We start from the raw sequence: 23,798 nt of genomic DNA, 5'->3' as shown, positions 1-23,798 counted from the left end.
GCCTCCATGGAAGCAATGGAGAAGAGAATGACAGAGGCAATACAAGCCATGGGGGAGCAGATAGAAAAAACATTGGGGGACCAACTGGAGAAGCAAACTCAGATTCATCTGAAACATCTAGAAGAAGTCCAAGAGAAGAACATAACAGCATTGAAGGAATTGGTTACTACAGAAATAACTTCAATCAAGCAAGAAATGGAAGGAGTTAAGAAGGATGTTCAAGCAAATGCAACCAAGACTACAGAGACAGAGGAGAAGATACAAAAAATAGAAGAGAAACAAGATTCTTTGACTCAACAAATTACAAGATCAGAGACAATGATGGAGTTCAGAAGGATGCAGACTCATCTGAGATTCAGAGGCATTAAGGAAACAGAGAATGAGAACTTAAAAGAAAAAATGATGGAAGTGATAACGGCTTTTCTGGGCGAGGAGGAAGGGTCAATGGACTCAGACTTTGATTTGATTTATAGAGTGAACTCCAGAATTGCAGAAAAGAAGAATTTACCAAGGGATGTAATTGTACAATTTGTAACAAGATCAATAACAGAGGAGATATTCAAGAAGCAATTCAACGTCCCTTTTGTAATAGAGGGAAACAAAATTATGGTGATGAGAGAACTCCCAAGAACAATACTGCAAGACAGGAAAAGGTATAAATCCTTGGCGGACAAACTCAGAGCTTTGAGCATCAGATATAGATGGGAGATTCCACAAGGTTTATCCTTTACGTATCAAGGTGGGAGGATTCAGATCAGATCGATGATGGACTTTTATAAATTTAAGGCGGACAATGCGGACGTCTTTGGAGAACTTTAAAATAAAACGCATAATGGAGTACAAATTGTTGTCATGGAATGTTAATGGATTAAATTCACCAAACAAGAGGAAAAGAATCAATCATTGGATACAGAAACAGAAATGCAACGTGATATGCTTGCAAGAAACACATATTAGAAAACAGGATATAAAATATTTAAAGAATGCTTTATTTGGAATTGAATTTTGTTCTGCGGCCTCAAACAAGAAAAAAGGAGTTGTGACATATGTGAAGAAGGAGTTACAACCTACAGAAATTTTTAAGGACATAGATGGCAGATACGTGGGTGTGGAATTAATGATTCAGCAGAAAAAAACATTGTTGATCAACGTGTACGCACCCAATGGAGCAAAGGAAAAATTTTTTAAGGATATAACTGACCAATTACAACAATTGACTTATGAGCAAGTTATTATGGCCGGAGACTTTAATGGGACAATAGATCGTCTAGACAGAAAACCACAAAAGGACAACGAATTCAGCGGAAAATTGCCAAAGAATTTTTTTGAATTAGTTAAGCAAGAAAAATTAGAAGATGTTTGGAGGAAATGGAACCCGATGCAGAAAGACTTTACTTTTTATTCCAATAGACATTGCTCTTTTTCCAGAATTGATATGATTTGGATGTCTGAAGAATTATCAATGAAAACACATAAGACTGAAATTTTGCCAAGATGTAATTCAGATCACAATCCGGTGGTATGGAGTTCCACAGAAAGGAAAAAACCCTTTCTGTGGAGGATTAATGAAGACTTGTTGGATAAGAAAACGGTAATTGAGATGTTAAAGGAAGAAACGAAACAATTCTTTCAACAAAATTTAAATAAAGAAACACCGATACAGATTGTATGGGATGCTTATAAAGCGGTGATGAGAGGAATTCTCATCTCGCAAAACGTGAAGCAAAAAAAGGAAAAACTTCAAAAACAAACAGAAGTGTTAGAAAAAATTGCTCAGAAAGAAAAGGAATTAAAAAAGAAGCCTGGAAAAAAGCAAATTATTAAAGAATTAAAGTTGCTGAAGGAACAACTGAATGAGACTTGGAATCAGGAAATGTATTGGAATTTAAAGAAGTTACAACAGAAATCTTTTGAAGGGGCGAACAAACCGGGAAAATACTTAGCTTGGCAACTTAAGGCTAGAAGAGAGAGAAGAATGATAACCAAAATAATAGAAGATGGAAAAGAGTTCGTTGATCCTAATGGAATAAAGAGATGTTTCTTCAAGTATTATGCTAAACTATTCCAAACAACTAGAGTTGATCTTGAGAAGATTAAAACATATTTAAAGGAGATTCCACTACCAAAAATAAGTAAGGAATACAAAGATTTATTAAATGGTCCAATTCAAAAAGAAGAAGTGATGAAGGCAATAGAAGAGACAAAGTTGGGGAAGGCGCCTGGGCCGGACGGATTTACAGCGAAATTCTACAAAAAGATGAAAGAAGAAATTTCCCCGGTCCTGGAAGCTTTAACCAACGAAATAAGAGAAAACAAAAAGGTGCCGGACTCATGGAAAGAAGCAATTATTTCTTTGATTCCAAAGGAAGGACAAGATTCAACAAATGTAAAGAACTACAGGCCAATATCTCTTTTGAACAACGATTATAAAATCTTTGCAAAAATTATTGCAGAAAGGGTGAAAAACTATTTACAAACGGTAATTTCTGAAGATCAAGCGGGCTTTTTACCCAAAAGGCAGATTAGAGACAATGTAAGAATAGTAATGGACGCAATTGAATATTATGAAAAGCACCCAGAAAAAGAAGTAGCTTTTCTGTTTGTTGATGCAGAAAAAGCTTTTGACAATCTTAATTGGAATTTTATGCACCAGATGATGGAAAAGATTGAAGCGGGACAACATTTTAGAAATTGTATTGAAGCTATCTATTCTGAACAAAGAGCTAAAATAAATGTGAATAAAGAACTGACAGATAACTTCAAAGTACAGAAAGGAACAAGGCAAGGTTGTCCGTTATCACCGTTATTATTTATCTGGGTATTGGAAATACTTTTACAAAAAATACAGTACGATCAAGAAATAAAGGGCTTGACACATAAAGGACACCAATACAAATATCGAGCATTTGCAGACGATGTAATGTTTATGGTGGAAAACCCAACAGAAAAATTGACATTGCTTTTTCAAAAAATAAAGGAGTTTGGAGAATTGGCCGGCTTTTACGTAAATAAGAATAAAACAAAACTTATATGTAAAAACATGATCAAACAAAAACAAGTGGAACTACAAGAACTGGTACAATGTGAAGTAGTTAAAAAAACAAAATACCTTGGAATTGAATTAACGGCAAAAAATATAGACCTATATAAGAATAATTATGAGAAATTATGGACTAAGCTGACTCAAGATTTTAAGAAATGGGATAAAATGAACTTATCACTGATGGGAAGAATATCAGTTATAAAAATGAATGTCCTACCACGTTTGATGTTCCTGTTCCAAACAATACCAATTCTGCATAAAACGGATTTGTTGGCCAAGTGGCAACAAGAGTTGTCAAAATTTGTTTGGGCAGGCAAGAAACCAAGGATCAAAATGAAAATACTTTGTGATGCCAAAGAAAGAGGAGGTCTACAAATGCCAAATCTTAGACTATATTATGAAGCGGTTTGTCTAACATGGATGGATCAATGGGTGAAGCTTGAAAATGACAGATTGTTGGGGTTGGAAGGGCATGATTGTAGATTTGGCTGGCATGCATATTTATGGTATGACAAGATAAAAATGGACAGTTTTTTTAAACTTCACTTGGTGAGAAAAGCTTTGTATATGGTATGGACAAGATATAAGAAGTACCAGAGTGACTTAAGACCATTGTGGATTGTACCAGTAGAAGTGTTGATATCTTACTCAAGACAGCGAGGTAGAGACTGGTTGCCATATAGAGATTTAATTAAAAAAGAGGGAACAGAGTGGGTAATGAAAAAGCAGAATGAAATTGAATATGAATATGAGTGGTTGAAATATATGCAGATTTATGATCTTTTTAGATCTGACAAAAAAAACTATGGTTTTAGAGAGGAAAAAAATGAAATTGAAAAGGTATGGGAGAGTGGAGGAGGAAAAAATATTTCTAAAATGTATAAGGTGTTGTTAAAATGGTATACTGAAGATGAAACTGTTAAAGAACAAATGTTAAAATGGGCTATTAATATGAATAAGGAAGTGGATATGGAAACTTGGGAATATTTGTGGAAAAACTCTATTAAGATCTCGACATGTACTAATGTTAAAGAAAATTGTTATAAGATGATGTATAGGTGGTACATGACACCTAAGAAGATTGCAAATATGAATCAAAATATGTCAAACAAATGCTGGAAATGTAAGAGGCATGAGGGCTCATTTTATCATATGTGGTGGACTTGTGAGAAAGCTGTAGACTTTTGGACAAAAGTCCACAATGAAATGCAAAAAATACTGAAATGTTCTTTTAAAAAAGCACCGGAAATTCTGCTTTTGGGACTCAAAATGGAAGAAGTCAATACGACTAAAAAAACTTTACTCTGGTACCTGATAGTGACAGCGAGAATGATTTATGCTCAGTTTTGGAAGACGGAAAAGGTACCAGAGGTTGAAGAATGGATACAAAAAGTTCTGTTCATGGCACAAATGGATAAGATTACAAAAAAACTGAATAACAAAGAAGACGATGAGTTTTTTGGAGAATGGAATGATTTTAAAATTTATCTGGAAAAGAACTGGGATGTGAAACAAAACTTAATATGTTTAGATCAATATTAAGTCAAACGATGTTATCTTTAGATTGTAATGATGAAAAACTGATATTGTTGATGATATGAAGTAATTTGGAGCAGGGGTGGAAGCATTGTGGGAAGCCATTGGAGGGAGGGGAGGAACTGGGAATGGGGTAGACAATTGATAGAATGAAATGTTTTATATGTTGTATTCCTGAGAAAATAAAATTTGTTTACCAAAAAAAAACAAGAATAGGAGGAAATGGCACATTCTCACAGCTGCTTCTATTCTGGCAAGGTATCTCTGTTTCTAAACTAGTCCAGCTATTGACTGTTCATTTTATATGTATTGTATGTGGCAGGGGAGGAAAGGGTTCCAAATTTCTTGACAGTACAGTGGACCAGCAGAAGCACCGTTTTTTAAATTAAACTGTACAACATTAAATTGTCCAGCAGTGTAATCCCATGCAGGACTTCTCTGGTCTAAACACATTGAAACCAATGAGTTTAGACCAGAGTAACTCCACACTGAATTGCAATGTAAGTTGCATTAGGAAAGTAGAAGGGTAATCGCGTATATCTACTCTTATTTTTCTCAACTGATTAGAGAAATAATTATTAGAGCTCTAATTGGGCCATTTATTTAACCATGATATGGAAGCTGCTGGAGCAGAAGTCAAGTTATTCTCAAGGTTACATAAACTGAATTGCCTTTCCCCGTAGAAATCTAGGTGTATCCAAACCAGTGTGCCTTCTCATAATAGATGCACTATGCAAGTTGATAACTCAGCCGATCAAATTTTGACAATAGTTTAAGTAAATATTTTGGGGGGAAACAAACTCAAATTTTTTTAACCAAGAAAAATGCAGCTTATGCAACTAATGCAAATTCTTATTGTCTAAAACTGAAAGATGATCCTTCATGTAACCTTCAATTCTATGATCACTTGATCTTCCCCTTTTACTGCACCTTTTCTGAGCACTACAATATTTTTATTTTTATTCCAACTGTGTCCACGGGCCCCTTCTGCTCAAATATGTAGCATTAACTCAGTATTCTACTTTTCATTGGTTCAGAATCTGGAGTACAATTAAAGGGGATGCTCTGGTTTATTCATTGCAGCAATGGAAGGCTTTTAGGGAAGGGAGGTATTCTAAGTGTCAGTCTATGCTCCATCCTGTGTAACTTGCTCTGAAGTACCTTCCTCGGTTTTTAAACTCATTTTCTGATCTACCAGCAAATTCTGCCCAAGCTGAATTTAGATCACATTTTGAGCTCTTGGGCAGGCAGAAAGAATCATGGGATTGGGTGGGCCAGGTGAGTGGTAATGTATTCAGCAGGTTCCTCGCCCATACCAGTTCTGTGTGGTATAGACAGGACCTTCCTGTTACCCTTCCTGCCCTACTGAATAACGCAGGGACAGCAGGCAAGATAGATTTATACTGTGTAGCCTGTTGACTGACTAGATGCCAGTACACCCTGATGAGGGCTTCTATATTTACTTGGCCTACTCTGGCCGCCCTGGGTTTCTTCTCACACTGCTCTCTAGCCCAGGACACGTAGCTGATTCTTATTCCCCCCCCCCCTTAGTACCCTCCCTTTTAAGCAGAATCTAGATGTGACTCCAAAAACAATACAGAAATCCTATATCTGAATCTAAGGTCGATGATTTATTTGCAGGTTTTACTCATCCTTATCTGCAAGCAAACTGGAAACCATAAGCAACACTTCGATATGAGATCTTGTCTCCATATGATAATTTGTTTTTGTTTTTTTAAATAAGTGAACAGTAGCAGTCTCAGAAGTACCGTGTGTTAAAATGGAGTAGTGATTTGAGGCTGGTGTCAGAGAGACTCTTTCAAGACACGGGGGAAAAAGATCTGTAGGACTTGGCTGCAGGGTTTACTTGGAGGGTGCCAATACAGCAACCTTGTTGAAATACGCAGCTTCAGGGAACCCTTTGCACGCATCCTTGTGACTTCCGTGGTGGAAGAAAGGTGGGGTTTATATGCAATAAATACCTAAGTATAGATGTTCACAGTATAAAACTTGATCTTGGAACTAAGGGAAAAGTCGAAACGATCTTTTCTGTCTGAAATTTTAATAAAACCTTGTTCTGTCTCTGCAAGCATGAATGGTATAGTTATTGACTCTGCTCCTTAATAGCTTGTGTTTGCACACATTTCCGCTGGAATTAAACCAAACCCACAGTGCAGTTTGCATCAGGGTTCTGAAAAACATGGCAACCTGCTTTTTAAACCCCTTTATCCACAAAAGGGCTCAGAGGATTTATTCATGGCAGTAAACTTGATGGACCTTGCAATTCTAGTATGTTTGTTTCTGGTATATTATTAACCTCAGAAATCAAAATAGTGCTGTCTTAATTTTCTTTTGGTCTGTTTTCTGTAGAGGATGTGCTGAGTAAGGATGCTGGGGAGTGTGCAATATGCCTGGAAGAGCTACAGCAAGGGGATACAATAGCACGATTGCCTTGTCTATGCATATACCATAAAGGGTAAGTACATAGCAGAATTCAATAAGAACCCTGAAATAGGGGCCTGTAAAACTGATTTTTGTAAGTCAGCTTTTATTTCAGCATTATTTTTGTCTGTCACCACTCTTGGCATATTCTATTTGTCCTCCGTTGTCCTAATGGAATGTAAAAACTTCCAAGACACAAGAGACTATTAGGGGGCAAATAGTTATGGTAAAAGGGAGCTGTGGTGGCTCAAGCGGTTAAGACGCTGAACTGCAGACTGGAAGGTCGGTAGTTCAGCAGTTCGAAACCCGAGTGCCACAAGACGGAGTGAGCTCACGTCTCTGGTCCCAACTCCTGCCAACCTAGCAGTTCGAAAGCAAGAAACTGCAAGTAGATAAATAGGTACCGCTTCGGTGGGAGCGTTCCGTGCGCCTCGGTGTTTTGTCATGCCGGCCACTTGACCACGGAAACATCTTTGGACAGCGCTGGCTCTTTGGCTTGGAAACAGAGATGAGCACTGCATCCCTAGAGTCGGATTCGACTGGCTTTCGAGCAAGGGAAACCTTTACCTTTTACCTAGTTATGGTAAAGAGACCTGGTACAAGTATTGTTAAATGCTTGGGGTAAAAATGGAGGAATTTGTTTAGAATTATTTGAGAGCTCAGGGCTCCCATAAAAGAAGGGTCCTGGACCTGGGCGGAGCCTATTTGCGGAATATTCTAGGTCTCTGTCCAGGAGCCACTGATCATGTTCCCATCCTTACAAAGGGAGATTTTGAGTGGCCATGTTGTGTGCATGTTAAAGGCAAGTGTCTTCAGGCTCAGTTTTCTTCTGGCCACCACATTAGTTCAGGCACTGGTATAGGAAGTCTTTGCTTCAAGTTCTTAGTACAGTCTTAGCACACAATAATATTATTGTGGCAGCTTCTGAATAAAGCAATATCTGAATAAAACCATAAATAATAAAATGCAACTAAAATATGGAAAAAACAAATAGTATAAAACTAAAGTGTGATAAAACTAGCAAGCAGCAACAGCATACATCTAAAATTATCCTAAGAAGAGCTGACACAAAAATCATTATGGCATTGACCTGCATTTTTTGTGTGACAGGGATTTCTTTTTATTCATTTCCTCTGTAGGGCGAGAGCACTTGTGCGGAAATACTGGGGTTAAACTGTTCATGAGCACAACTGGCTTCAGTGACTGTTTGATCTGACTTGGAGCAGTACACCAGACGGATGTTTAAAATTTGCTAGTGTAGGCACTGGCCTATTAAAATAAGCCGAGTTCTTGCAAACCCACTTCCCTCCAGCCGATATGGGGGTTTTGGTAACCTCCCCCACCTTATGATCCTTCCCTTCACCTTTCAGTATCTGCAGACGATGTAGAGCTGAAATCAGTGGCAGCTACAAAACTGGTAAACTTCTGAGGAAGGTCATTCTAAATTGGGGATGACAATGAGCCCTCAATGTAAGTCACCCAAGACAAGCAAGTCTGTTCGTAGATAGGGATGGGCAATTCCTCTCTGATCATAGGACCGCTCACCAGAATACAGCCATACATATGGCCTCTGAATGGAGATGGGAGCGTGAGGGTTTCAGTGACACGGACACCAAGCAAAGACTCCAGGGCTTGAGTCTCCTGGAGGGGCTAATCACTGCAGGCTCCACAGGCCCACTGTCCTGTTCCTCTCTGGGCCATTTTTTAACAAGGGGAATCCTTGGTTTTCTTTATGGTTTATACTCCAAACTCATAGGAAGCTTTACTATTGGCTCCAGTCACACGAGAGGTTTTGGGCCGGGAGAGGGACGGATCGGGGGCGCAGCAAACGGGCGTGATCCCACAACAACATCTGGGAAGCGCGGCGCGCCCGTTCCCGATCCGGCCCTTCCACCCAACACCCCGCATCAAAAATAAACCACCTACCTAGGTGGTTCTTCGGGAAAGGGTGCATCAAGGCCGGCCGTGGGATTGCTGCCGCGTCCTTCCGCCGGCGCATCCCCGGCTCCTGGCCGAACTGCGCATGCTCAGACATGCGCAGTTCGGCAGCCTCCACCTCCCGACTGTCGCTTCCTCCCCGGCATCTGATCGTGGGCATCTGATTGTGGGCTCAGGGGATTCGTGGGATCCCGCCACGGCGTCTCTATTTTGGTGCAGCTTTTAAAAGCCGCACTTTGCCCGTTTTTTTTCCTGCCGTGTGGCAGGGACCTATTGAGAGGAAAACTAGTATGGCTTTTCTTCTCAGTGTGAGAATCACAGCCAGTGGGAACTCTGTTTAAATGTTTCCTAAGTGTGAGGGCATTTACTGGTATTTGAAAAATGCAGGCCTAACACAGGTATGTTTTCAGGGTGGTTTTTATTTGATGCAATCTTAATGGAACGATTTATGAGTTCCCTTGACACAGAGGGAAAGGTGGAATATAATTATTGTGATAAGTAAGTAAATCTTTGTTGCCTAAGATGGGTCTTAAACTTACCTATATTTGAAGCTATTTTGATTGTGAGATATTACTTAAATCAGAGCACCTGGTGTTTCCATATTTTATGAAAAATAATAAAAAGAGGGCAATGGCCTCTCTTTCTAACTGTGGCTCTTTCTATTTACTGTAACTTAACAGTGAGAAGAAAGAGTATCTGGTTTCACAAGACCCTGCCTGCATTGTAGTTGGCAATAAGTAAATTCAATCGCTTTACTAAGTAAATGAATTGATGAAAAGATATTTAAAATGACAACCCTGGCTTGGTGCTTACATTCCGATAGTGCAAGTGATATAAAATCCTTGACTTCGCTGGAGAAAACTGCCAAGTAACTGTTCTTCATCTTGCAGCCTTAGTAATATTTCTTCTTGTCTTTTATTCCAATAGATGCATAGATGAATGGTTTGAAGTGAACCGGTCTTGTCCTGAGCATCCTTCAGATTAATGGTGGAGGTTTCTGTTTTGTAGGTAACTGTTGCTGCTTTTTCATATTAAATTTAACCTGTTAAAAAGTATATCTGGCCAAAGTTTGTACTGTTTGTAAAGTTGCATGATTTCAGGGGAAGATTGCAGTGACAAGTGAGTTCTATAGCTCTTTAATCCTCTTTCGTCTTGCAACTGTAATTGTGTTGCCTTTAGACTACATTCATAAAATGTTTACTACTAGAGGCATCAGGCAATAAGGAATACCTGTTTACCTGAAAGGAAGACTAAGGTTTTTTCCACATACAAGTGAGTTATGTACAGTAATAAAACACCTTTTGGGTATTGCTTTTTATTAGGGGGTTGTCTTAAATCAGCACCCTCCTTTTGGGTAAATATGGTAATAATGGTATATTAACATGTTGCTCCTTTGTACCTGATTCCAGATAATTTATAAATATATTTAAATAGTGCCGGTCATAAACCAGATTACTGGGGGATGGACCCCATTGCTGTTGGCATCTGTCATTGGAGCTTCGTGTTCTTTAACCCTTTACTAAACCATTAAATGGTACCTCTCTTACCCATGTCTTGTGAGATAATTCAGGAGCCTTTTGTTGAGGACTGAATAACAGGCAAATTGTAGAGTAGTATTTGCAGTTTACAGATTTTACTGGGCTTTGAAGAAAAAACCCTTCTTTGTGGTTTTCCTTGTAGTCTCTTACACTGATCAACAGATATAAAGGATTTGAAGTTCTGTCTTCAGAAGTTGATTTGAAACTGGGCTCGTGTTCATTTTGGACCGGAAAGGTGGAGAGGGAACATTGCACAGAGCACATCCCGCAGTGTACCAAGAACTTGCCTAAAGGAGACACAGGGATTCTGAAAATGCTGCACATTCAGGAACAATCCTCTTCCTTTATGGACTTTATGGACAACATTTTGTATCTACAGGCCAAAGTTACTAATTTTCAGTTTAATTTTTTAAAAGCTATCTACAGAAGCAGGATATTGTCGCATCCTTTCTTGAATGGAAGCTGTGTGCTCTAGATCAACACTCTGGAACATTTGCACAAGGAAGATGCCATTCTTGGGTTAGAAACTCTCTGCCCTCCCCCCCCCCCCCCCCCCGCAAAAAAATAAATAAATGTCAGACAGTCAAATGATGCAACCTCGCTCATGAAATTCCCCACCTTGTTGTCAATATGCCATTCACACTTTTTCTGTGAAAAGAATGCAACATTCCTTGACTTCAGCAATTTTTTTTTTGTAAGTAACTCCTTGCCAGAATGCAGCCCAAAGAGGAAAAAGTAACCTGGGCAGGATTGTTAATCGACATGCTAAAGAGTTGTTGAAATCTGCATACTGTGTTCATTCCTGTATAAGTATATAAAAGTCCACTTTTACTGCTTGTGGGTTTCAGTGCGGCAACAGCAGCAAAAGCGGGGGGGACGACGACGTAATTTAGCAGCTATGCAATTTTTTTAAAAAAAGAACATGGGGAAATAAGAGTCACCATCTCAAGTGCTGCCAGTTAAGGTAATTTTAACGGGTATTTTTTTAAATGTTTCAGGTAGTTATTTTCTTGTAATACTTTACTCTCCTGGCTGTGTAGCCACAAAGATGGGCAAAGCGATACAATTCCTGAAGTTTTCGTGGGGACGATTGGACCTGGCTTGACTTCTTGTGCGTACTGTTTTTAAATCGAAGGTTGTTTCAATGACAGATCATAGTAACTTGCATCTAACACGGTTGGTCAGGCAATAATTCTATGTCCAGTGGCTCATAATTCATACTGTTATGGTTTTAAGCATCTGTAGGTGGACAGAGGACTTGACTCTTGTCTTCAGTCATTTAATTCGTTACTGTGTTATTGTGGCTTACTATGAATTGTAAATGGAGGTATCGGGTTGGGTGGGGAAGGCGCTCATAAAGAAAAATGGAGTTTAATATATTTGTTTCCGCAAGGAAAGGGGGCCTGTTTGAAATTTATTAAAGTGCTTTGTGAAGTTTGTACTAAGGTGAAAAAGTATTGAATAAAGGTGACTGAAATTTTTAAAATGTTTAAATAGAAGAGATAAAAGCAGTATGTCACATTATTTCATTATTCTTTACTTCTGTGGATTTCAAGATTTTTTCCCCCTCCTCTGCTGGTGATCTGGTGTTAATTTGCAGTGAGGCAGGTAGAGACACTTTCTGCACTTACCTTGCTCATAAATATATGCATCTACCGGATCCTCCGTGCCCACAGTCTCATCTCCCTCTCTCGGGAATCCCAGGCCAATGGACAGCCCACTGATCGCTTCAATGATAGCTAAACTGGTCTGAGTCTTTAGCAGTGACGTGAGCTTTCTGGGGGAAATTTCCAGAAAAGTTTCTGATTCAGGTTTAAATAAATAATTTAAATGCTAGCATGGATCATCTACAAGCACTGGGGTTTGCCCATGCTTCATATCCCACATTTAGCCTATCTAACAAAATTGATTTGCAGCCCTGACAACTATAGACAGACTATCTGGGTCAGGAAATTTTCCATGGAAAACTATAGCGTCAGGAAAATTGCTGGAAAATTCTCCGTTTTAGGAAAAATCTTCTGCTCCACATCATTGGCCTGTCGTATAGGTATGCACTGAGAGCTGTAGCCAAGAACCATTGCTAACTACAGGGAGAGGCAAAATAGGCACTTTCAGTGTTAACTGTGGCTGTGTTCAGCATGCTCTTGTGGACAGAAATAGAGGTTTGGAAAACATGGGGTTCCCAGTTTCCATTTGTCACAAGGCAAAGAGTGGATACATGCAAAGAGGAAGCAGGAAGGCACAGTTTTCTTATGCAACTTTTCCTATATTCCCCCCCAGCCCTGCTGATTTTTCTTAGTTGGTTGATGCGAGAGAGTTAGTCTGAGCCAGGCTTAGGAAAAACCAGCCGGCAGGAAGGCTATGCAGGAAAAGGAAAAGCCGTGGGTGGATGAAGAGGGAAACACACCTCTTCCTCTGCTACACATGCCAGAGACAAACTGAAGATGGGCAGCAAGCATGGGATTCCTAAACATCTAAATTTTGTCCTCTGCAAGACGGCGGCCTAGTGGTTTCCAGTAGGCAAGCGCTGGTTTCTAGGCTTGTATTTTGAGAACGAGAAAAGCAGTGCAAGGCAGCAGCATAGTACAATGTTTCAAATTCTTTTGCCGCCAACAATAACGGCTCACCTTAACACTGGCTTTAAATTTTGCAGTTGTATTCTGAAACATTACAGACTCATACTTTTCCGTGATTTCACCTGTGAGTTTAAATAATCCCTCCGCATCAGCTGGGGTTCCATAACTTTGCAGGAGGAGCTCAGGTGGCAACATGGCTACCTGGTTTTGATCCCAAGTAATGTGAAAAAATAGGTCTGAAAAAAGACTAGGTGGGAACTTCTCAGTTGGATCCTTCTAATTGTGTCCACCAGTTCAAAATCCTTCAAGGAACTGCGAAACACTCATTCATTTGAGGCCTCAAAAGCTTTTTTCCCATTTACATCCATCTGCTAGCAAAAGCAGATGCTTTAATTAAGTCTGTTAATATATTTGCCTGTTTTGGATACTTTAAAAAAAAAAAATCAGAAGCCTGTATCTAATGTCTACCCCCTCCCCCATTTTTATTTCCTTATCTGCTTTTGAGCCAGAGTGGGAATTTCCCAACACTGTCTTGTGTTTTGCGTTGTGATGCAGACCTGCTGGTATGGAAATTCCCCACTTCACCAGTGCCAACATATTAATCTCAGTGCTGATCTTCTCAATAGCATACCTTGCTATTTATACTTCCTTGTCTTGGACTTTAAGCCTCAGATCTCTTTCCACTTCCTCCTCCTGGTCACCCATCTCACTGCACAGTCCGAACTTTTTTCTGCTCTTCCTTTCTGAGCAACTCTCCTGTTGACCTCAGCAGTTTGTTGCACAGGCCTAGCCACAGGAGGAGCTTTTTTCTGTAACTTTAGCAGTGGCTATTTCTTGGTCTCTAATTGCTTCAAATGATACTGGCTTCTGATCCAGCCCTGGGCAGTGAAATGCAGAACAAAATGCTCAGAACTGGCCAGGTTGTCTTTTTTTAATTATTTATTTTTAAGTACAGTGACTGCACTGCGTTCTGCTGGATATATTGAAAAGACAGAAGTGCTTTGTTCTAAAATAGCTCCATGATGAAGCCGAACTCTGGTGTACAGAAGCAGAATGGGGAAAGGTTTAAGACGATGTTCCTCGAAATTGTTCCGGCTGCACAATGGTGTTCTACAGAGGGGGTCTTTGTTAGTGCCATAGTCATTCAAATGTAATATGAAACAAGTGGAGATACCCAGAGATGCACATCCACCATTTGTTTGGCTTGGTTTTAGTGGCTCCTCTATGTCTACGATGAATTGCCAGAAAGCCAATTCCCTGGGGTTTTTTTAAGGCTTCATGTATGTATTGCAGTGATGGCCTTCAGCAACCTTGAGTCTGAATTTTTATGCGTCTGTGGCAGTTCTTGTGTTCACTGGATGTTGCTTATCAAGGATTTTCCTTCCTGTCCTAGGGCTGAAAGGCTTTTAATTGGAAAATTAATGGACTAAAGTGATAGCTGACAGATCAGTAGGGACCAGTGTTATCCATTAAAGGATATTTTATCTATCAGTACATTTTTATCCTACTGTCCCTTCAAAGGAGCTCAAGGATGCATAGGTGATTCTTTCGTTCATTTCACCACCCCCACCCCCACCCCTTCAGGTGTCACCCAGTGAGTTTCGTGGCTGAATGATTTGAACCGGAGTTTCCCAGCCCTTGACCTATGGCACCACATAGGTTCTCAGTTTTAGTTGGTGAGTCTTTAATTGGTGGGTACACTGTTGTTGTTTTTAAGGCAGTTTTGGTTCTGGGGTGTTCTGGAATAGGAAACGAAGAAGATGGTTTTTTCCTGTGGATAAACGTTGGCTTTATTGAATTGTAAATTACCTTGTACATGTATATCTCTACAAACCCATACTGAAGTTTTTATAATATAGAAATATTCCAATCCAGAAACCTGTTAAAAGCCATATGATTGACTAGTCACTTGATAGCCCTAAATCTTGCACATCGCAGCTATACAGTCAACCATTAAACCCTCTTTCCCCTTAGAACTCATTTCATCTTCTCTTAGATGTCAGCAGTAGCAATGTATCCCTCGCTCCCACTGATTCCTGGACAAATGATATACTGACTAGTACCCCCCACACCCAGTATAATCTACTGGAGTGGTTTTCAGATTTCCTAGAGTCAAAGAATCCTTTTCATGTTGGCTTTTCTGATGAAGAGCCGTTGCGAGTTGCAGAGCGTCTTGGTGAGGGTTGTGGGTCACTCAAGTCCCATGGAATGGTCTTGGGCTGCCTTAGGGGTGGACAAGGGGCTTGCTTGTGTGAATTCCCTTGAAGGGCAAGAGAGGCAGTAGCCACTACTGATGTTCTAACTGAAGAAACTTCAACAGGCTTCTGGAGTTGAGGGAAACTTCAGCAGCCTGGAAACCACTTGTCTGATATATGTACTTACGTGCTAAACCAAATTGTTTTAGCTACATCTTCATATGTTTCACTGCCTTAATAAAATACCATAATAGTTTGACGAATGGGTAGGCACAGTTCAAGGTTTTTAAAGGAACTTGTTTTGAATGAGGCTAATTTTTTGTGGCTAACCACAGATTTCATTAACAAGCGATGGTATTAGAGTGCTGTCCAAGACCATTGGCTCTGTGGACCATTCAGTACCCCTCTGCTAGACAGCAGCGCCCATTTCCAAAACATGGTACTCATAACTCGGAGCATTAATCAGTTTACAGGAAATGCTATTAGAGACAGTGGTAACGGGCAAGATGTCTTCCTTTATTGTCCCCCTGTGATACACGAGAATGTAATTAGCAAGATCTAATGTAAAACATACTTGTATGTTTTTTTTAAACAGAATGACATGATTGAGGTTTGTTTTTTTAAAAGGTACGTTGTGTTTGGCTTGCCAATACACAAATCATACGATATATATTTTTCTTTTTTACTGAACTAGGTTGTATGTTTTAACATTCCATTTGTGTAAAATATGTACAAAGATATGTTAATAAATCTTTTGAAGCACACTTTCCATCATGACTGGGTGTCTGCTGAGCTTTTTTTACCATCAGATCTCAGAAAGCTGTGGGATTACAAGACCATCAAGAAGAATGATGAGGTGCCTTTCTTCGGTTTATGGCCTTTCGCAGTGGTAGAATTAAGGAAACCTCCGGTGCGCCTTCCCTGATCTCAGATCTCAGAAATTAAGCAGGGTGGGCCCTGGTTAGTACTTGGATGGGTAAACCAACAAGGAAGCCCAGGGTTGCCATGCAGAAGCTGGCAATGGCAAACCGCCTCTGAACAACAAAGTTTCTCATTATGTCCTTGAGGATAAGATAGTTAAATGTGGGCTGGATGGTGCAACCATTGGATGGATTCATGACTGGTTGAAAAAACGTACCCAACGAGTGCTCATAAATGGCTCAGAGTCTACGTGGAGGGAAGTCTCGAGCGGAGTGCCGCAGGGCTTGGTCCTGGGCCCGGTGTTGTTCAGTGTTTTTATAAATGACCTGGAGGAAGACATAGAGGGGTTGCTTATCAGATATGCCGATGACACGAAGCTGGGTGGGATTGCTAAATCTGAAGAAGACAGAGTCAGAATTCAAAATGATCTAGATAGGCTGGAACAGTGGGCTGAGACAAATAAAATGAATTTCAGTAGAGATAAATGCAAAGTCCTACAAGGTATAAAAAATCAAAGGCACAGATATAGAATGGGAGGGACTTGGCTTGACAGCAGCACGTGTGAAAGGGATCTAGGTGTTCTGGTTGATCACAAGTGAAACATGAGCCTGCACTGCGATGTGACTGTGAAGAAAGCTAATGCAATCTTAGGATGCATTAACAGAAGCATTGTGTCCAGATCAAGGGAGGTGGTAGTTCTGCTCTATTCTGCTATGGTCAGGCCTCACCTGGAATACTGTGTCCAGTTTTGGGCACCACATTTTAGGAAGGATGTTGGCAAGCTCGAGCGTGTACAGAAGAGGGCAACCAGGATGGTGAGAGGATTGGAATCCAGGTATTATGAAGAAAGACTGAAAGAGTTGGGTATGTTTATCCTGGGAAAGAGAAGGCTTAGAGGGAACATGATTGCAGTCTTCAAATATTTGAAGGGCTGTCATGTAGAAGATGGAGCAGATCTATTCTCTCTTGCTTCGGATTGCAAGACTAGATCTAACGGGTGGAAATTACAAGGGAGTCGATACTGGCTAAATATCAGGAGAAACTTCCTAACTGTAAGAGTGGTTGAGCAGTGGAACAGACTGCCTCGGGAGGTGGTGGATGCTCCTTTGCTGGACATTTTCAAACGGAGGCTGGACGACCATCTTTCGGGTATGTTGTAGGGCTATCTTTCGGCTATGCTCCTGCAGAGTGCAGGGGGTTGGACTAGATGACCTGCAAGGTTCCTTCCAACTCTAACATTCTATGATTCTATGAACACCTCTTGCATTGGAAACCTTATGGGGTCACCGTAAGTCAGCTGTGATTTGATGGCACTTTCCACCATCACCACCACTGGTGTTCCTTAAGGTCTCATTCGGATCTCTTTTTACCAGTCCAGCTGTTTTAAGTGTGCTTAGCTTTTATTTATTTATTTTGTTTATATTTACATTTATATCCCGCCCTCCCTGCCTTCTGGCAGGCTCAGGGCAGCTAACAGCATACGTTAATATATATTAAAATTCCATTAAAACTAGAGGTCGATTCGGGGGGGATCGCAGTTCCCCCAGGTGAGGTACGGGGCGGCGGGGCACATGACGAAGCCCCGCCCCCTGCTTCCGGCCGCCCCGCTTCCAGCCCTCATTCAGCCAGGAGGAGGCAGGAGAAGAGGGAGGGTAAGTTGCTTCCTCCCCGCCTCTCCCCACCCCTGCCTGCCTGGGGCCAGGGAGGGCCTTGGCGGGGCTTCCTCGCACTCCCGCTGGCCTTGCAGGTCCACCGCCAGGCCCCTGATGTTGGGGTGTGGCATATGCTAATGAGGTATGCTAATGAGTTCCCCTAGCTCTTTTTCTATGAAACGACCCCTGGTTAAAACTATTGATCAGTATAAAATCGTACCATTGAGTGCAGAAGTGTTCAGATCCTGACATGGGGAGAAGGCAGCCGCTGCATGGTATGATGGTATCCACCATTACCTTGCCTCCAGTCCTTTTTATCCCCTGGAAAAATTATTCCTGAGGTGGCAGGGCCCTATGACTTGAGGCAGGCTGCTGTGAGGAGGAGGAAGGAATGAAATCAGCTTCTTGCAATTTAGTGAGAGAAGAGGGAAGAAAGTAAAATGTTCCTCTGGTGGTGGTTTGGGCTTCCCTTAGTTCTCCCCAGTTTTTTCACTTTGGCTGACCCATTCTCTCTCGTAGTTGCGGCAACATGATCATATGTGGGACTGGATCTGGAGACCAGAAGCAGCTTTGAAGTCCGAATGGAGATTAACCAGTCTGTTGTATGACCTCTAAGTGAGTGAAACTTCGTCTTAAGCATTCATAGCTGAAATAGTCCCTTTGAAGAGTCAACCTTATTTGTATCAAGGACTCCTAAGTTACATTCTTTGTGTATTTGTTAAAATGACCATTAAAAAAAATATCTGTGTCAGTTTCACCTTCACTTGAAGAAAGGATAAGGCAACAGCTGCCTCAGTGCAATTTGACTTGGCTGCTAGCATAAAACAACATTGACAGAAAATCCATTTTATTGTTTGATGGGTCAATTTTTAGCTTTCATCCCCTTGCTAAAAATGTCAGGAACACTTTCCCCCTAAATCATACCTTGTTAGTGAAGTGTATAGGTAGATAGCTATGTTTCACCATTAAGGGTCTGTAGAGTTGCATAGATTGAAGTCACAGATCTTTAGTGACGGAAGCAGTTGCCGGGTTCCCTGGGCTGTCCACTTTGACCTTTATTTTCTCAAGCTTGTCTGTATGTGTGTGTGTGTGGGGGGGGGGGGGGGGGTGTTCTAACACCAGAGTCAGTTTGCATGCTTTCTTTTTGGTCGTGAACACCCTGCGGGGCTCCCTAGGTGATTAGAATAGCCATATTTTGACTGAGCTAGAGGAAGTCAAATGGAAGTTATCTAACACCAGAGTCAGTTTGCATGCTTTCTTTTTGGTCGTGAACACCCTGCGGGGCTCCCTAGGTGATTAGAATAGCCATATTTTGACTGAGCTAGAGGAAGTCAAATGGAAGTTATTCCAGGGTGGTAGATGCAAAAGTTCATCTGTGGAATTTAAATTAACATCTGCTGGCTTCCCTGTGAGCCTGTCTATGTATCGCTGCAATGTATTGGCTCTGCCTTCCGTCACCAGAATTGCCCTTCATTGGCTTTGAGTTACTGCAGTGCATGTGACTGTCAGCTTGGGCAGAGATTACGTTTACGGAACACAGTCTATTGACTCAGTGCAGTCTGCAGGGACGGGGAAAGCTGCCTTGTCTCTAGCTGAGCTTCATCCCAGGGCTAGATGGACCATCACGCTATGGATACCTCCACATGGGGCCTTCCTATTCAGAAGCTGGCGCTACACATGGGTAGGCCATTTGTGAATGATCTGCCCATCCCTGGGAGTGCTGCTCTGCAGCGACTTCCTCTCTGCAGTGCCCGCCTCGCAGGGGACCAGGTCAGGCATGGAGAAGGCAGAAGACAAAACACTAGAATCGGGAAGACTTTTGATCCTTGAAAATCAGTTTGGGCAGATGTCTGCAAAATAAGCGACGGATACCAAACTCCTTGGCTGCGGTAGTACTCTTTCCTCGGCTAGTCTCAGCTGTCAGTTTTCACTGGATGTCCTAAAATCTACTGGGAAAAGACAAGGAGAATTAAAGGTGCTTTTTCCTTCCCCGTGGGAAAGGGGAGTATGAAGAGCCTCTCCAGTAGAAATTCCGAGTATTGCATGTGAATGCTTGCAGCACTTAAATGGTTGCTATGCTCAAATAAAAAAGCCGTGCAGCAGCCAAACTGTCCTCTCACTTCAGATGGGGTGGAAGTGGAAAGTGCTGTCAGGCCGCAGCCGATTTATGGCGACCCTGTAGCGTTTTGAAGGCAAGAGAGGCTCAGAGGCATTGCCTGCCTGGGTGAGGCGAGGTGACTGTCAGGACCCCCAGCGACAATGGAAGCACACACTTTCAGGAAAGGTTTTACTTTATTGAAGCTGAAGATGCATGGACAGGAACACTGTTAGGAATGAGGGATCGACACGGCGCAAAATGGTTATAGTACATTCATATGAGCATTACCCAATTACTATGGTTCCCGTGCGCGCCCTTAGGCCTGGGAACTAACTGCTACCCAAAGCAAAACAGGTACGAGCTTCCCACGGCTCTGCCTGCCTAAAGCCAAAGCAATGATCTAAGCGACTCCTCCAGCGGCCTTGAGAGATACGCAGTGCCGCTTGCAAGTGAACCACAATTAGCTATGGGGAAAGGTATGCGCATCTGGGGCGATAGATGTATGCACATCTGAAAAAGAAACACTTTGGCAGCTTGCCGACAGTGACCCTGGACTTCCTCAGTCGTCTCCCATCCAAGCACTAACCAGAGCGGTGACCCTACTTACCTTCCATGATCTGACAGGTCAGAATAGCCTGAGCCATTCAGGTCAGGGCCTCCCCTCAGGTGGCCCCCTTGACTGCCAAGGGGCTCAGTCCAGACTCAAGTTTCAAAGGACCTTGAGGAACTGATTCGAGAGGCCTGCAGTGGGAAGTGGGAGTCCGTGGGAATTGTGGGAATGGCCATTTCAGCCTGTAGCTCACCCGACTTCCTTGAAGAAAGGGAGATGTGAAACTGCAATGGGGGAGGGGGGGTGCCTCTTTCCTGTTTTCTGGACTGAGAGGTGGTTCTGAGTCTGACCACCTCGCTGAAAAATTCCCATTGCCTCTCTGGGGCTTGTAAGTGAAATGTTATGCAGTGCAATGGAGAAATGTCCCAGGGAAGCTGATGGAAGGTTCCAAATGCCTCCTCTCAGCTGTTGTCTAGAATAAGGGTCTGCCTTCTGCTCCTTCCAGGATGGGAAAAGTACCTGTTGCGTTCTAGGACTTGTGACTGAAACATAAACTCCTGGGATACAATGGAGACGTTTCCAGTGGAGGTGGTGGAGGAAAAGTCTGAACACCACCATCTCTAAGGCTCCAGAACACTTAAGTGCCACAAGGGAGCCATGCTTCATCCCAGGGGCAGTTAGCTGTACTCAAGATCCGTTATGCCCCATGTCACTGTTTTGAGTTGTGCACCCCTGCCTGACGGCCCCACCCCCTTTTAAAGTAAGAAGGTAGTCTATGGTTGTGAGGATAGGATTGGAAGTTTGTCAGCAATGTCTTTTTAAAAAATCCTTTTAAGGAGCTGATGAATAAGACTTCTAATGGCTGGGGATGTGGTTTCTGTGACCTACAGAGTCCTTGTCATTTCCTGCAGCTGACAGAAGAAGAATTGTGCATAATTTATTTTAAAACCGCTACATCAGCTGCCTCCTGTGTCCATGATGAAAAACAGGGAAGGGTCCCAGACTAGGCATGCAGGACACAGAGGTGGTAGGATCCTGAGGTGGTAGAACGGGCATCTTTAAACCAGCCTTGCAAATAGCTACGTCACAAAAATATATCTGCTTTGGAATTTGTCAGCTGTATCACCTAAGATCTGCAGCCTTGACTCTCTGTGTTAGTCACCCCGCAGGAACAATTGGCCTTGAATCCAAGCTCACAGTCCCTCCATGTCATGGTTCCCACTTTTCATGCAAACTTGTGTCAAGGGAGTGAACCAAAAAAATCCATAGTTCTGTGACTGCTTCATTGCTTTACTTGCTACAGCAGCTGAATGATTAACTGGTGTTAACGAGTAATCCCATAGTAAGTGATTTTGAATGAATTCAGTTTCTTCTGTCGATTACTAAGGAATGGGTATCAAAATACCGCCCATGTCTTTAGTTTTCTGAACACCAGCGAGCACCATGGGGAAAAAGAGACGTTTCTGTTTGTGATGCTCTCTGCTCTGAACTGCCGAGCTCTTTGGTGTCAACTCACAAGATGCAGAATCCTGACAAGCAGTGTTTTGGAGAGACATTGATGTCGTGCATATTCTGCCCCGTCTCATTCTCTGGAGCAATGTGCTGCGCTTCCCTCCCCGTGACAACCCGTGCCCTTTCCTTCCCCTGCAAGTCAAGCAGAATTTATTTCTGTTTTCTGATGTGCCGTAAGGAAGCTCTAGTCAAACTTCATGTCTCTTCCATTTTGGCATTGATGCTTTCAAGCCTTACTTTTCCTAGTAAGTTCATGTTTTTCTTTCAGCCCTGCTGCAAGCCCTGGGACAATATGCAGTGGTCTTAGGGTACGCCAACTGGATTGCCTTCAAATGGTATTTCCAAATGGTTCCTGCACCCTCACCCCGGTCAAATACAGATGCATCACTCATGCCTAGCGCTTGGCTTCTTTTAAAAGCAAAACACTGATGAGGGCAACAAAAGAATTCCGAAGCGTTCCATCTCCCTGTGTGTGGTGACTGTTGAGCAGCCCGGCCACATACAGCGACGTTTTTCTCAGCACTGCAACATTTCCAAGCAGAACCTTCACAAACTTAAGACTTATAATTGATATAGTGCTTTTGAATGTTCAAAGTGTGTCATAATCTTCAGACAAAAGCATCAGGGTATCTTTTATGAGGATCAATCAAGCCAGCACCAAACAGTATGCAAGTTCTCCAGAACTCTTTGTCAGCCTGTGAAAAAAATGAATTGGGGGGGGGGGGGGGGGATAATGAAGAGAGAAGAGCTTTGGAATTGGCTGTTTTTAAGAATTAGAATATTCTTGGGGGCCAAGAACCAAGTTGACTGTGACCAGAGTTTCACAATCAGGAAACAAGACTGTTATTTTGTGCTTGCTGTGAAGTGGTTATTAGATCATGGGCATTCCATTTCATACAGAGCTGATCAAGACATATGTCAGAGATGAGTGATCTCAGATGTCTGTATTCCTCTATACTCTCCTGCAAGATCATTGTTAAGGAACTCCAGAACAAGAAATCTGTAGCCTTTGTAGCTTTCCTGTATTTTATATCTTACATATGGCATTTTTAAAAAGTTATGCATACCCTTTGTCACCCTTATCTTGGCCTAGCTCACACAAGACGAGCAATGATGTTTCCTCTTCAGGGGGCTGTTTATATTTCTGATCTGAGAGAGGAAAGTTTTGTGCATCTAATTCTGGCGCTCACAAATGAGGAAATTTGCTAAGAGCTTGCCTATGGGCAGCCTCAGAACCAACGTTACTGATTTCAATTCCATTTTAACATACCTAACAGTAACCCAATGCTTGCTCTAGTAATATGAAAATATAGGAATGTACAATTCCCAGGATACTCTTGAGTCCTTTAAAGCAATACCCCTATCACTACTGTAATTTGAAATGTGGTGGCAAAAATAAATCCCGTGGCCATGAAGAAAACAAAGGCGGTGAAGAAACATACAGAAAATGAGGTGAGCAAAAGGATTTTAGAGAACATGTAAGTCATTTTGCCAGAACTGTTCCCTTGGCTGGCTCAGTGGGACTGTGAAAACAGAAACCCGATCAGCCGTTAACAGAGGAATGCATGGAAATGACAACTGTGCATAACTACTAGGGAATCTACAACCGGTGTTCAGCAATCAGCTAGAATCGCACGAATAATCGGAATGATTCAGGCATGAGCTCATTCGCAGGATAATACCCTTACATGATCCTACCCTAGAGGAATTCATTGCATGTTCAATAAATGCAAGAAACCTTCCCTCCCTATCTACGCACTCCCAGAGCTTCTTCCCCCTCTGTTCCTTCACAAGCCC

General features: G+C 41.9%; 1 protein-coding gene across 1 annotated transcript in view; it reads left to right on the top strand.

Annotated features, from left to right (window-relative positions):
• LOC107110751 (E3 ubiquitin-protein ligase ZNRF2-like) overlaps positions 1-11,041 on the top strand; it is an 80,142-nt gene extending 69,101 nt beyond the window's left edge. The window contains 3 exon segments of the mRNA XM_015411557.1: positions 6,950-7,055; positions 9,887-9,967; positions 10,640-11,041. Of these exon segments, the coding sequence (XP_015267043.1) occupies positions 6,950-7,055; positions 9,887-9,944 (164 nt within the window). The 3' untranslated portion in view covers positions 9,945-9,967; positions 10,640-11,041.
• Positions 11,042-23,798: the final 12,757 nt, after the last annotated feature.

This window comes from Gekko japonicus, unplaced genomic scaffold (genome assembly GCF_001447785.1).
Source record: "Gekko japonicus isolate JY-2015 unplaced genomic scaffold, Gekko_japonicus_V1.1 scaffold6, whole genome shotgun sequence".
Lineage (NCBI taxonomy): Eukaryota > Metazoa > Chordata > Lepidosauria > Squamata > Gekkonidae > Gekko > Gekko japonicus.
The sequence above is the reverse complement of the archived record's forward strand: the minus strand, read 5'-3'. Positions and strand labels throughout refer to the sequence as shown.